The sequence below is a fragment of the Pipistrellus hanaki genome, assembly GCF_964339955.1.
Source record: "Pipistrellus hanaki genome assembly, chromosome: 14".
Classification (NCBI taxonomy): domain Eukaryota; kingdom Metazoa; phylum Chordata; class Mammalia; order Chiroptera; family Vespertilionidae; genus Pipistrellus; species Pipistrellus hanaki.
The window spans coordinates 30,144,016-30,158,903 of record NC_140516.1 but is presented as its reverse complement, the minus strand read 5'-3'; the positions used below and the strand labels follow the sequence as shown (position 1 = coordinate 30,158,903).

The window sequence follows — 14,888 nt, the reverse complement described above, 5'->3', positions numbered from 1 at the left end:
CATCTCCCACTGGGGATGAGCCCGCAAACCAGGCACATGCCCCTGACTGGAATCGAATCTGGGAACCCTCAGTGTGCAGGCCAACACTCTATCCACTGAGCTAAACCAGTCAGGGCCTTTTATTTCAAACTCATTTATTATTTCCAAGTAAATGGAAATTGGGAAAATCAAGGTTAAAAAAAAAAATCCAAAGTCCCAATGTGGTGGTTTTTTGTTTTGTTTTGTTTTGTTTTCAAGATAAGACTTTTAAAAAAAATTAAATTTATTGGAGCAACATTGGTTAATAAAATTATGTAGGCTTCAAGTGTACAATAAGATTTTCTTTTTTGTTGTTTCACAATTCTAGCGACTTTTTTCCTTTTAATTATTTCCACTTAATTATTAAGTACACCTTATTTTTAAGGGAAATGTTTCCTTGTCCTTTGTTAGTAATTACTTTGAAAGTCTTGGAACTTAACAATTGAGTGAGATGCCCAGCTGTGTTGTGGCTCAGTGGTTGAGCATTAACCTATGAACCAGGAGGTCATCATTCAATTCCTAGTCAGTTTACATGCCTGCATTATGGGCTCCATCCCTAGTAGGGAACTTATAACTGCATCCTTAAATGTAATGCCTATTGGGAATTGGGCCTGCAACCCGGGCATGTGCCCTGACCTGGAATTGAACCGTGACCTCCTGGTTCATAGGTCGACGCTCATCTACTGAGCCATACCAGCAGGCAGAAAAAAATGCCCCTTTTAAATAATACTGCTAGAATCACTGATAACATGCCAGATGAGAAAATATGATTAGTGGAATGTAACATATATAAGGAAATGGGGATAAAATAGTTGAATGAGTAATTATAACGCTAACACTTATGTAATTATCACCCAGGTCAAAAAGTGAACATTACCTGACTGGACATTTTTATTGAAGAGAGGAGGCACAAGATGCTATAATCCAAAATACTTGTCATCACTGATATTGAATATAGAATATGGCTTCTTCCTTTTCTACTATTAAAAAATATGAATAAAAACAAGTGAATGTTGGGAAAAATTTTACTTTGGCTAGAATTAATATAATGTTGATTATCACAAACTAAAGCAAGTATCTTGTTCTCTTAAAGGAAATAATAAAAGTACATGTTTATTTCCAGGTGTTCTTCTCTATGGGCCTCCAGGCTGTGGTAAAACGTTGATTGCCAAGGCTACAGCCAAAGAAGCAGGCTGTCGATTTATTAACCTTCAGCCTTCAACACTGACAGATAAGTGGTATGGAGAATCTCAGAAATTAGCTGCTGCAGTTTTTTCTCTTGCCATAAAGCTACAGCCTTCCATCATCTTTATAGATGAAATAGGTATGCTATGTTTTTTATGGGAGCATTTTAAAATGCCATAGTTAAGGTTGGTATTTAGATGACCAAATTGAGTTTTGTTTTTGTGGGGTGTTTTTTCAATATATTTTTATTGATTTCAGAGATGAAGGGAGGGGAAGATAGAAACTTCAGTGATGAGAGAGAATCAGTGATCAGCTGCCTTCTACACGCCCCCCTTCCCCCCACTGGGTATCGAACCCAAGCATGCACCCTGACTGGTATCGAACCATGATCTCCTGGTTCACAGGTTGATGCTCAACCATGGAGCCATGCCAGCTGGGCCAAATTGAGTTTTTGACAATTTTTATGCCAAATTATTAAAAGCAAAAGCGATAACCATCCTATTATGCTATGCATATTTTTCTGTGTTGCAGAATGTGTCTGTTCATTATCCTACTGGATAGCTTTTTCTGTGTTTTCTCTCTTACAAACAGAATGCAGTAGACATCTATGTACATGTTGCCTTAAGCACATATGTTTGTCCAGGGTAGATAGCAACTAGTAGTTGAAACATTAGGCTGTGTGCTGTGTTTATCTTCAACCGCATGAGGATGACCAGTTCTTCAAAGTGGTTATACCTGTTTTCATTTTTCTGTAGTTTGTATCCCTAGATACTCCCTAAAAATTTTTTTGTCAGATATTATCATTACTTTTTGCCAACTTAAATAACATAAATTATCTCATTATTATTTTAATTTGAATTTTCCAGCTTACTGTTAAATTTGGGCATCTTTTAACATGTTGATAAGTCATTTGGATTTCTTCCCTTGTAAATTATTGGGTTTATGGGGTGATTTTTTTAAAATTATATTTTTATTGATCTCAGAAAGGATGGGAGACGGAGAGAGAGGTAGACATATCAGTGATGAGAGAGAATCATTGACCGGTTGCCTCCTGCACACCCAACACAGGATCAAGCCTGCAACCCAAGCATGTGCCCTTGACCAGAATTGAACCTGGGACCCTTCAGTCCACAGGCTGACGCTCTATCCACTGAGCCAAACCAGCTAGGGTTTTTTGGTTTCTTGTTGATTGTAGGGGCCTGATGTGACAGGGGCCAAACATGGCAGGGATCTCCCTTTCCGTGTCCAGTGCGGAAAGAGAGATGAATGAACTGGTTCTAAGTGGAGGAGGCCAGGGATTGAGAAATAATAGAAAGAAGATGCAGAAATAGATTTAAAGCTGGGAGCTGGGTGGGACGCCTTCCTTCCTCTCTGATGGAGAGGCTGTAGCAAAGACCCGAGCCACACAGCGCATTTATTTTTATAGGCCTAGATTTACATATCTACTCCCGCCCCTGCCGACACCTGGGCTGCTATGAAGTCAGAAATGATTAACATGTCCAGCCTTATTGGGGAAGCATGTTCCCAGGGCGTGGCTCTGCCTACACCCTGAGTTCAGCTGACAATAATTAAAGAAAATGCCCATGTGTCTACCCAGGCAGCCCTCTACAGTTGATGTTCATTATCATTGCTGGATTTTATGGTAAAACTATATTTAGCTTTGTAGGAAACTACCAAACTATCTTCCAAAGTGGCTATACCATTTTGCAGTTTCTTCAGTGATAAATAAAAATAATCTGTTGTTCTGCATCTTCTTCAGCAGTTTAATTGGATTGTATTATACAATAAGTTTTATTTATTTTAGCTATTCTAATAAGTTTGTAGCGGTGTCTTATTGTTCTATTAATTTGCAATTCCTTAATGACATGTTATTGAGCATCTTTTCATATGCTTATTTGCCATCTGTATCTCCTCTCTAGTGAGGTGAGGTGGGTATCTGATGAGATATTTTTGGGTTTTTCTATTTTTTAATTTTAAGAGTTTATTGTATATTTTGTCAAATATATGTTTCGTAAATACTTTCCCCCAGTCTGTACTTTGGCTTTTCTCTTAACAGTGTCTCCCACAAGGAAAGATTTTTAATTTTAATAGATTCCAACTTCACTATTTTTTCTTTGATGGATTGTTTTTGGTGTTGAATGTGAAAACTTATCATCATGCCTTGTATAGATTTCTCCTGTATTCTAGCTTTATAGTATTGTGTTTTACACTTAGATCTGTGATGCATTTTGAGTTAATTTTTATGAAAGGTATAAGGTTTGTTTCTAGATCTTTTTTTTAAGCATGTAAAAATTATTGTAGCAACATTTATCAGATATGCATTAAGTTTTTACAAAAATACTTTATCCAACTTTTTAAATAGTATTTACATATCTCTTTTGCCATCCTTTTCACCATTCTGAGCCCTTATATTTAAGTATATCTCTTGTAAGCACCACACAGTGGTGGTTAAGTAGGCAGCTGAACTTAAACAATTTAACTTTAAAAAACAAATTTTACTTTAAAAAATAAATAACTTTAAATGATTAGATTTTATCATTGTCTTTTTTTTTTTTTTTTTTTTTTGTGAGCTAGTTTGATACATCGTCCAACAATGGATAGATTATACAAAATTGGAACTGTATAAGAAAATCCAGGATTTACTTTTAATGTCTTGTTTATTCTTAGGATGTATGTTTTTTTTCATTCTAGGAGGAAAATGCTTCTCCGCTTCTTTAAAAAATGAACATTTCATGTTCATTGTAGATAATTTGGAAGACAAAATAATTCAAAACAGGAAATTAAAGTTGTCCTTAAGTATTTCACTGAGCAATAACCAAAGATACTTACATTTTGTTTAATTTTTTACCATGTATAACATCATATACATGTGTGCTAGCTTGTGTGGTTTAAACCATTTTCTGTCCTTCATTTTACCACTTAATAGTGTTTTGACATTTTCTAATGTCATTTTATTTATTACCAGGAAAAGGCTGTGACCCCATAATTAAGAGCACAAAGGTTACAGATAATCTGGAAATTTATGGCCAAACTACACAGATTTTCCTCTTAAGACACTACTTGATCTTTTTCTAGCCTCTCAGTACCAGATCCTTTACTTCTTTTATATATGTTAGCATAAATGTATTTTAAGGAAATAAATGAAGGTTGTGAATTGATTGTGTGTTTTTTAGTTTGTCCAATAATTTGCCAAAATTGTTATATCAGAATAATGTGTGAAAAAGCATAGTAACCCTTTTTCTTGTAATCTTTCAGGAAGTTATTAGCTTTTGGTTAAGTGATTTGAGATTATATAAAGAGTAAATAATAGTTAATTTCTAACACTCAGGACCTTTTCTTTCTAGACTCCTTTCTACGAAACCGTTCAAGTTCTGATCATGAAGCTACAGCCATGATGAAAGCTCAGTTTATGAGTCTCTGGGATGGATTGGATACTGATCACAGTTGCCAGGTATTTGAAGAAATGTGCCTTAAAGTTGCAGTGTTGAAGAGAAAAATCCCAGGTGAAGCCTCTCCTTGGAATTTTTAGGATCATGATGCCAAGAAAGAGGAAGTGACTAGTGGCTCTGGGTCTGTTTTTATCCTTGCTTAACTCCCTACTGCACTGTCTTCACTACTGGCCTCAGCCTAATTTCTTTAGCTTTTTTGCAGTTTGTCGATTAATTTATCTGAGTTTTGTAAATACTTTATTATTTATGTATGTTTTGTAAACAGAGGGGTAAAGGATCTCCTTTATCCACCATGTTACCATAGATCAAAAGAAAGAGAAGAAAACACAACAGGTGAATTTAGGTGACAGTAACAGAAACCATTTTTTAAAAAATATATACGTATTTTATTGATTTTTTACGGAGAGGAAGAGAGAGGGATAGAGTTAGAAACATCGATGAGAGAGAAACATAGATCAGCTGCCTCCTGCCCACCCCCCACCGGGGATGTGCCCGAAACCAAGGTACATGCCCCTGACCGGAATCGAACCTGGGACCTTTCAGTCCGCAGGCCGATGCTCTATCCTCTGAGCCAAACCGGTTTTGGCACCATTTTTATTAATAATTGGTTCTGATAAAACTCTTCAATGGAACTAGTTTACAGGTTTCCAAACTAGTATTCTCCTAAGCAACAGAATTTAAAGTACTTAGACAATTGAGTAGGTTAGGCCATGTAAGAGGAAGTAGCTTACTATCATATTCTATCCTATCATATTATAGTTTCAAAAGCCGTGGAAAGAGCGATTATTGGATGAATTTTATACTCCAGATGCACTTCAGAGCTCCACAGCCTGGTTCTGATATAGACAACTGAAACAGTTTTCAGAAGCAGGATTTCTGATCACACTAATAGTGCTTACTGTTTTCCTTATGCCAGATTTTTATTTGAGGGAGCAAATAAGGATGTTACTTTTTTATTTAACCCCAGCAACATTTTATTTAACCTTTTTAGTGTTGAGAGCATTAAAATTGATATTAATTTGAATAACAATTTTAAACATACTTTTATCTGAAACAGTTAGCCTTTCTCTAAAATTGTCTGTTCTATGACTATGGATGGAATTCAACACCTCACATAGCTTTTTATAAGTCTGAGATGGCCACAAATGAAACAAAAATATTGGGTCGGCAGCTAAGTAATTGCGGATTTTTTAAAGAAAATCAAAGACAATTTTTTCATGGAACTAAATAACTTTATTCTGTAATGTATTGCCCATTTTGATCAATGACCTTTTGCCATCTTTCAGGCAGCATCATAATCCCACGTTCAAAAAACTTCTGTTTTTTATTAGCAAAAAACTGAATCAGGTACGATTTGACATCATCATCATTATTGAAATTTTTACCATTCAAGGAGTTTTGTAAAGATCGAAACAAAAAGTAATCAGATGGTGCAAGGTCAGGACTATATGGTGGATGTGGCAAAACATCACAACCAAGCTCCATTAATTTTTGCCGAGTGACCAAAGATGTGTGTGGCCTTGCATTGTCATGATGGAATACAACACCTTTTCTATTTGTCAATTCGGGCCACTTTTCTTCAACTGCATTGTTTAATTTTGTTAGTTGTTCAATGTAGACATCAGAATTGATCGTTCGGTTGGGTGGTAAGAGTTCAAAGTAGACAATTCCTTTGTAATCCCACCAAACTGATAACAAAACCTTCTTTTGATGAATCTCAGCTTTTGATGTTGTTTGAGTTGGTTCACCTGGCCTGCTCCACGATCTTTTCCGCTTGATATTGTTGTAAACAACCCATTTTTCATCGCCAGTTATCAGTCGTTTTAAAAATGGATCATTTTCATTACGTTTCTTTAGCAAATCGCAGCTGCTAATGCGTTGCGTTAACTGTGATTCTTTCAGTTCGTGAGGAACCCATGTATCGAGTTTTTGAACATAGCCAAGTTGTTTTAAGTGATTTTCAATGCATGTATGTGATACATGAAGCTTCTCTGCAATCTCACGTGTTGTACTGTGACAGTCCGAATTGATTATTGCTTTGATTAGGGCCTCATCAACTTCAACTGGACGACCAGAGCGTCTTTCATCTTTGAGTGAAAAATCACCAGAACGAAATTTGGCAAACCAATTTTGACACTGCCGTTCTTTTAAGGCTTCGTCACCATAAACAGCACATAACTTTTTATGAGCTTGTGATGCGTTTTTCCCTTGCGGAAATAAAAAAGCAAAATATGACGAAAATGTTCCTTTTGATTTTCCATTTTTCAACGAACGCCAAACAAAAACTACAAAACAGATCAAAAAACTTTTTTTACTGATTAACAGCTGAATAGCCAACTATCAAATACAAAATGTGTTTTACATTTGTACTACGTCTGCAAACCTAAAAATTCAACTGAAGCCATATGTGTGTGAAACCCGCAATTACTTAGTTGCCGACCCAATAGTAGAATGACACCATACCAGAAATCCAAGTTAACTAATGATGTTCTTCATCTTAAGAGACATGAGACATAAAAGACTACAGTGTTTTGAGGATAGTCATTGACCTAAAGTTTTGAGGCATAAATTTAGATCTGATTATTTTAAATGTGAAATGATAAAAAATTTATCTTGCTATTTTGCCTTAAAGATTTTTAAAAGTCTTAACTAAATACCTAAAGGTGCATTAATTTTGTTGCTTAAATGCTAAAAAATTACTGTTGTTTGCCATTTTTTATTTTAATTCATTTACAATATATAATGGTAAGTGTAAAGGTTCCCTACCAGTTTTTGACGCTTAAAATTGCTCCTTAAAATTTGCTGCTTAAAGTGAAACTAAAAGTGGTTTCATTCACTCTTGCTTTTTCATCATGAATATTTGTTATTATTTTATAGGTATTTATTAGTCATGTTATATTAGAATTATTTGGATTCCTTGATCCTAATTTTAGCATTCCATCTTCTATGGGGTTTTTTGTTTCATATCTCTCTTTTAAGTATTTGAAATACTTAATACTGTATCTCAAAATGTACTTTCTTATATTCATCCTCTATCTTGTGCAATTAGTTTTTTTGATCACTCCAAGACTTTTTTTGTTTTACATGTAGTAAGAAATTTACCTTTCTTATTAAATTATAGAATTGTAGATAGGCAGTAAAAACAAACCACAAAATAAGAGCATTAATATTTTGTTTTTTTAAGACCTCTTAACCCAAATGCAATATTGCTTTGTAGAACTAACATTTCTCAAATTTGTATTTGTACTTATATTTTCCCCCTCTAGGTGGCAACCTCTCACAGTTAATTGAAAGTAATTTGGCTCTTAAATATAATTAAATGTAAAATATAAGATTTAATGGATTTTTCAACATGGTCTGGAGTTAGACTTGTAATTATTTCAGAAATCTAAAACCTCTTAGGCTGAAATAAAATAATATTAAATAAAACTTGCCATTAAAATACCAGTAAATTTCATTTTGGATAGCTAATGTGTGCTGTTATTAGATTATACAGAAATATCAACAGTATTGGTAATATTGAAGCCCTTCAGAAACGAACATTTATATATCTTTGTCTTTATTCATGTTGATTTTTCATCTCGACATCCTTTATAAATTAATGACATTGACCCAGAAGTTGGCAGGGCCACCAGCATTTTTTAAAAAAAATTCTACCCAGGCCCTAGCTGGTTTGGCTCAGTGGATAGAGCATTGGCCCGTGGACTAAAGGGTCCCAGGTTTGATTCCAGCCAAGGACACATACTTGGGTTTCCGGTTCCATCACCCCCACGCCCAGTAGAGGGCGGGTAGAAGTCAGCCAATCAATGATTCTCTCTCATCATTGAAGTTTCTATCTCTATATCCCTCTCCCTCTCTGAAATCAATAAAAATCTTTTTAAAAAATCCTACCCAGAATTTTGATATTTACTTTTATTCTGTTGCCCTTATTTAAGGTTGAATTGTTTGAGGTATTACTAGTATTGAAAAGCTGTCACCTGTAGTGCTTACATATGCCACGAGATAATGATGTGAAATATAGAAGAAAATGTTACTTTTACCAGTATACTTAGACTTAGGGGAAACGATTCTTTCCTTAATATTATTATTAATATCCCCTATATACTCCTATAATATAAATGGCTTTAACATAAATGGCTTTTAGTTATTCAACATGTAGCAATTGAGTAACCATATTTCATAAATACAGTAATTAAAAAAAACATTACCAGCTTTGTTATCTCCTGATCTGTTTAGGAATAACTTCAATTTGTATGTATAAATATTTGAGAAATACATACTGGATTAATGTCAGGTTTCTTACTGAATACTGATTTTTGTACAGAGAGGAAGGGAGAGAGATAGAAGTTAGAAACATCAATGAGAGAGAGTCATCGATCAGCTGCCTCTTGCACACCCCCTACTGGGGATATGCCCGCAACCAAGGTATATGCCCTTGACTGGAATCGAACCCAGCACCCTTCAGTCCCCAAGCCGACGCTCTATTCATTGAGCCAAACCGGTCCTGGCTTAAAAGCATTATTATTGGTGGGTTTAATACCTTTGCTTTCTTTATATATTTAGGTCATAGTGATGGGAGCGACTAACCGTCCTCAGGATCTTGACTCAGCTATAATGAGAAGAATGCCTACAAGATTTCATATCAACCAGCCAGTAGGTGCTTTTGATTGATGTTATGAACAGTTAAATATTCACTTTCTAAAGGTCTTTACCTGTGATTTCAAGAAAGGAATGATTTTTAAAAAATAACATTTATTTCTGACAGGCAGGGGAAGAGTAGGGCAACAATCCACATAATTGTTTCTTCTTTCTAGTCTTGCTTTCCTTTTCTTTCTGTCTTTCCTATGATCCATATGACTTGCTTCTGCTCAATGTGTGTAATTATCTTATGTTTGCCTAGATACGTTAGTGGTTTTCTTTAGACTGTTGCAAGTTATCTATGGAAGATACATACAAAAGTCTAAATTGTAGTTTTGGTTTTAGGGGTTGGGGTTAAAGAACTGTTCTGTTCAGAAGTCCTGACAGGATAACAACCAGGATTTATTTGATTAATTATTAGCAGCTGTAATAAGCGCTTTCCTTTGATAAGATTAATGGCTAACCAGTAGTTAAGATATTAGACTTTAACTTAATGGGAATATGTTGAAACAGTACTATATTCTTTTATATATATATATATATATATATATATATTTTTTTATTAACTTTTTTACAGAGAGGAAGGGAGAGAGATAGAGAGTTAAAAATATTGATGAGAGAGAAATATCTATCAGCTGCCTCCTGCACACTCCCCACTGGGGATTTGTCTGCAACTAAGGTACATGCCCTTGACCAGAATCGAACCTGGGACTCTTCAATCTGCAGGCCGACGCTCTATTTACTGAGCCAAACCGGTTAGAGCAGTACTATGTTCTTTCTAGCATTCTTTTGTTAAGAAGTACCCTCAAGTAGATAATAATTTATTGATACTCTGATTTTTGCACAGAATATTCAGAACCTGAATTTTCTCTGAATTTAGATCAAAGAAAAAAACAACTGTTAGTAACAGAAGATACGTACTATGCAATCGGCATCTTACATGTATAGCTATTCAGAGGAACTTTTATTCCTTTTAAATTTTGAAGTAAATAATAATTCACTTATAATCTTTGTCCCACTTTACATTCTGCAACTTAGCAGATCTGTATGTGGCAATAAACCTGTCTCCTAAAGATTGATGTTTGTAGCCTCTATAAATTTACTCTGCTTTGCTATGGCTACAACCTCTGGTACCTCTGAGCGTATGCATAATTTTATCCACTCTGGATAAATTTATCAGGAAATTTATCAGGAAATCTACCTGATAAATCAGTGAAGAGAATTTTTTTAACCTGATATAGGAGACTCTACCACTTACTTTGTATGACAGTATTCATTAAGCATTAAGATGTGTCAGACCCCCGCAAGAATCTGGTGAATGGAACATAGCTGCTGTCCTCAAATAACTCTGTGTTGCAGTGTAGTTAGACACGTAAATAAATAATGCAAAGTGTACTATACACGGGTATGTTTAAAGAACTGTGAGGACCTGAGATGATGAAGAATACTAATAATTCTGTCTGGGGAGTTGATGAAATGTGCAGACTTAGCCCTGGCCAGTAACTCATTTAGTTAGGCAACGGTCGCCAACCAGTGGTTCATGAGGTCTGAAAGGTTGGCGACCACTGGGTTAGATCATTGTCCAGATACTCCATGGTTGTGGTTTTGATCCTCCATCAAGGTACACATGAGAAGTAACCAATGCATGCATTAATAAGTGGAATAACAAAGCAATGTTTTCCCCTCTCTAAAAAATAAATAAATAATAAATAAGAATTAAAATTTACAGAATCCACCTGGGCATTGAAGGGTGGTAGGAAATTATGAAGTAAGAGAAGGCTTTCCTGCCCAAATGAATAAAGGCAAGAAATTTCTGTGTCGAAGCTCATGTTTAGCTGTGACTTCTGGGGTACTTCTGTTAGAGCATCAAGGAAAATAGATCATGAGACTGCTGCCAGGTTTAATAAACTTTGGATGTCACACATAATTTCTGTTTTATTTTGTTAGCTAGATATCCAAACCTTTTTTTTTTTTTAATTAGTTTACCTCAGTGGTTTGAAGACAGAGAGTATATTGATAGAATATCTACTTGTAGTCCAGTAGAAAATAAAGAATACAGTAGAATAGAACATAGGATACATAACATGGAAAGTAGACTCTACTAAAGTTAAATTCCCCCCCCCCCCAAGATTTATATATATATATATATATATATATATATATATATATATATATATATATTTATTTATTTTATCTTGGGGGGGGGGAGATAGAGAAATAAACATCATTCGGTTGCTTCTGTAGGCACCCTGACTGGGGATCAAATCTGAGACCTTCAGATGCACAGGACGTTGCTTCAACCAACTGAGCCATACCGACCAGGACTAACGTTATAAGTCTAATATATTGATTTTGTGAGTTATCAAAATGAGTCGTAATAGATTTACAAATTTGTTATAAATTCGAAGACTGATATTGTAGAAACTGGTATTTTATAACCCTCTTTCATTCTGTTTATAGAGAACTGGAGGCCTGGTGCACGAGAATTCGTGCACTGTTGTGGGGGGTGGTTTCCTCAGCCTGGCCTGTCCCCTCTTACACTACAGGAGTCCTCAGGGGATGTCCTACTGATGGCTTAGGCCTGCTTCCCTGCCTAAGCTGCAGTCTGGCCTCACTCTGCAGGAGGTGACCTGGCAGATCACGGGAAGGTGCCACCCCCATCACCCCACTGCTGCTGCCACTGCTGGCTGCCATGGCTGCTGGCCCTCCTCAGCCCTCGCAGTCACTGTGGCTTTGTCAGGAAGGACGTCCAGAAGACGTCTGGACTATCCAGTCTAATTAGCATATTACCCTTTTATTAGTATAGGTAGGGTAGTTTTTTTTATTGCATAACTATGACATCAAAGTGTATGATTAACCTTACCTTAAAACTCCTCTCCAAGTTAAATGTTTATTTTAAAATAAAAAAAAATAGTTTTTGGACATCACCTGACACACCAAGTTAACCCTCATACTTAACATCCTTGAATTACACAAACAGCAGGGTTAGTTTTTGCTTTTCAGGTAATTTGTTTTTATATTTATTGTCCTCAGGTCTGTTTTTTTCCAGTGGTTATGGGAATAGGGATGAGTTCAGCTATAATGATTCTTAAAAGCATTTATACTTTCAATATATAAGGTATTTTATACCACCTTTTATTCTCTGATATAATAGTAAGATGCATCGTTGGGGAGAGCATGCAGGCATATGAACGAATGTGCTATCATCACTAAATAAAAATTCACTCATGTAAATTAATAAAAATGGAAGTTATATGTTGAAATGGAGGAACTGAAGGGTTTTTGCTTGCCATCTCTTCAATTACTGGTAAAAATTTATGGCAGTGGTGTTTTCAGAAGTTTTCTAAATGAAGAAAATGAGATTTACAGAGTAATAGAGGAAAGTCATTGATAGTCATAGGTCATCTACTCAAGAAATATTTAAGGGCATGTTTCCTGCCAGACACTGTGCTAGGCAGTAGGGATTCAGAATAAGAAGATATAGTTGGGTAGGACAACCAAGATCTTGTTTTAATCAGTAGTTCCCATGACCTCTGTCAGAGTTTCTGTCATTTCCTATAGGGATTGTCAGGTAATTTACAGGGAAGAAATATTAGGAAAACTAGTTGATTTCCCCCTCATCCCCCCCTTTAAAAAAAACAAAAAACAAAAAACTAACTGGAAATTATCCTGTTTTAGGCTCTAAAACAAAGAGAAGCAATCCTGAAACTCATTTTGAAAAATGAAAATGTAAGTAAAAAATTACAATTTTTCTCTAGCCTATAAATAGCATGTTTACTAGGTGTACTGGTTAATAATGCGGATTTTTTTTCAATAGATGAAGTTACACATATGTTGATATATATGCGATTTGATACATATGCTATTTTGTTGTATTGACAACAAGCTTCAAAACTTCATCTGTCAAATTTGCTGAAGGTGTTAACATCATAGATATTTTTACACTTAAAAATGTCGATTTTCATGCCAATAAAAACAGCATTTGCAGGAAGTTATAATTCATTATTTTGAAAAGTGCTGCTGAATACTTCGGGGAGCTTATGGTGAACATCCTCCATCTCAAGATACTTGTGAACGCTGGTTTAAACAGTTTGAAAGTGATGATTTTGATGTAAAAGACAAAGAACGTCCAGGTCAACCAAAAAAGTTTGAAGACCAACAATTATAAGCATTATTGGATGAAGATGCGTGTCAAACTCAAAAACAACTTGCAGGAAAATGAAACATTGCTCAGCAAACAATTTCCTATCATTTACAAGCAATGGGAAAGATTTTAAAGGAAGGAAAATAGGTGCCACATCAACTGAACCAAAGACAAATGGAAAACCAAAAAGTCATCAGTAAAATGTTGCATCAATGGCACAAAAGTCTTTTTTACATCAAATTGTGACTGGCGATGAAAAGTGGACTTATTTTGAGAATCCCAGACCCACAGAATCAGAGGCTGATCCATCGACTGCAAGGCCAAATTGCTTCGGAAAGAAGACAATACTCTCCTTTGGTGGGATCAGGAAGGTGTGGTGTAGTATGAACTTCTAAAACTAGGTGAAACCATTAATACTGATCGCTACCGACGACAAATAATCAATTTGAACCATGTTTTGATCACGAAACGACCAGAATGTGCCAGAAGACATGGCAAAGTAATTTTGTTTCATGATGACACACCATCACACACTTCAAAACCAGTTAAAGACACGTTAAAGATCTTGCCTGGAAAGTATTAACCCGCCCACTGTATTCACCAGACCTTACTCCTTCAGATGACCACTTGTTCCTATCAATGGCACACACATTTTCTGAGCAGCACTTTAAAACATACAAAGAAATGGAAAATTGGGTCTGTGAATGGTTCAAAACAAGAAAAGGTCTATTGGGACGATATCCACAAATTACCTGAAAGATGGGGAAATGTGTAGCTAGCGATGGACATTACTTTGAATAAAGCACTTTTGATGTTTCTCTTAGAATTATCTTGTTTTCTTTGATTACAGAATCTATCATTATTAACTGGTACACCTAGTATATCCTTAAGTCATTTTAGAGAGAAATGAAAAAGAAAGCTGAAAATAATGTAGCTTTGAACTTGATATAAATTATTAAATAAACTCTTGGCTGATCATGTAACTCAATAATTATGGTATACTTGAACTACGGATTAAAATCCTCAAATATCTTTCACTGTTTTTCAGGTATACAAGATATGTTTATCTTTGTACAGAAATGTGGGGCTTTTGTTTTTTTAATTGTAATATATTTTTTTAAAAAATATTATTTTTTATTTCAGAGAGAGGAGAGGGAGAGAGGGAATAGAAACATCAATGATGAGAGAGAATTATTGACCAGCCACTTCTTACACGCCCCCCAGTGGGGATCGAACCTCATCCTGGGCACTTGCCCTGCCCTGGAATTAAACCATGACCTCCTGGTTCATGAGTCAGTGCTCAACCACTGAGCCATACTGGGCTACACTTTTTTTTTTTTTTTTTTTTTTTTTGGTATAGTCTAATCTTGTCTTTTGCCAATCTGGTTTAGTCTGTATTATGATTACTCAAAAATTTAGATTCATTTATTCTTTCCATGTATCATGCTTTTTTT

At 35.3% G+C, this 14,888-nt stretch overlaps 1 protein-coding gene across 3 annotated transcripts in view; it reads left to right on the top strand.

The window, feature by feature from the left end:
• The window catches only part of ATAD1 (ATPase family AAA domain containing 1), a 35,893-nt gene that overhangs the window by 12,255 nt on the left and 8,750 nt on the right, over window positions 1-14,888 (top strand). For all 3 annotated transcript variants that reach the window (XM_084903465.1, XM_084903464.1, XM_084903463.1), the window contains exons 5-8: window positions 1,142-1,342; window positions 4,548-4,654; window positions 9,216-9,305; window positions 12,969-13,019. In XM_084903465.1, coding sequence (XP_084759591.1) covers window positions 1,142-1,342; window positions 4,548-4,654; window positions 9,216-9,305; window positions 12,969-13,019 — 449 coding nt within the window. The remainder of the gene's footprint in view (window positions 1-1,141; window positions 1,343-4,547; window positions 4,655-9,215; window positions 9,306-12,968; window positions 13,020-14,888) is intronic.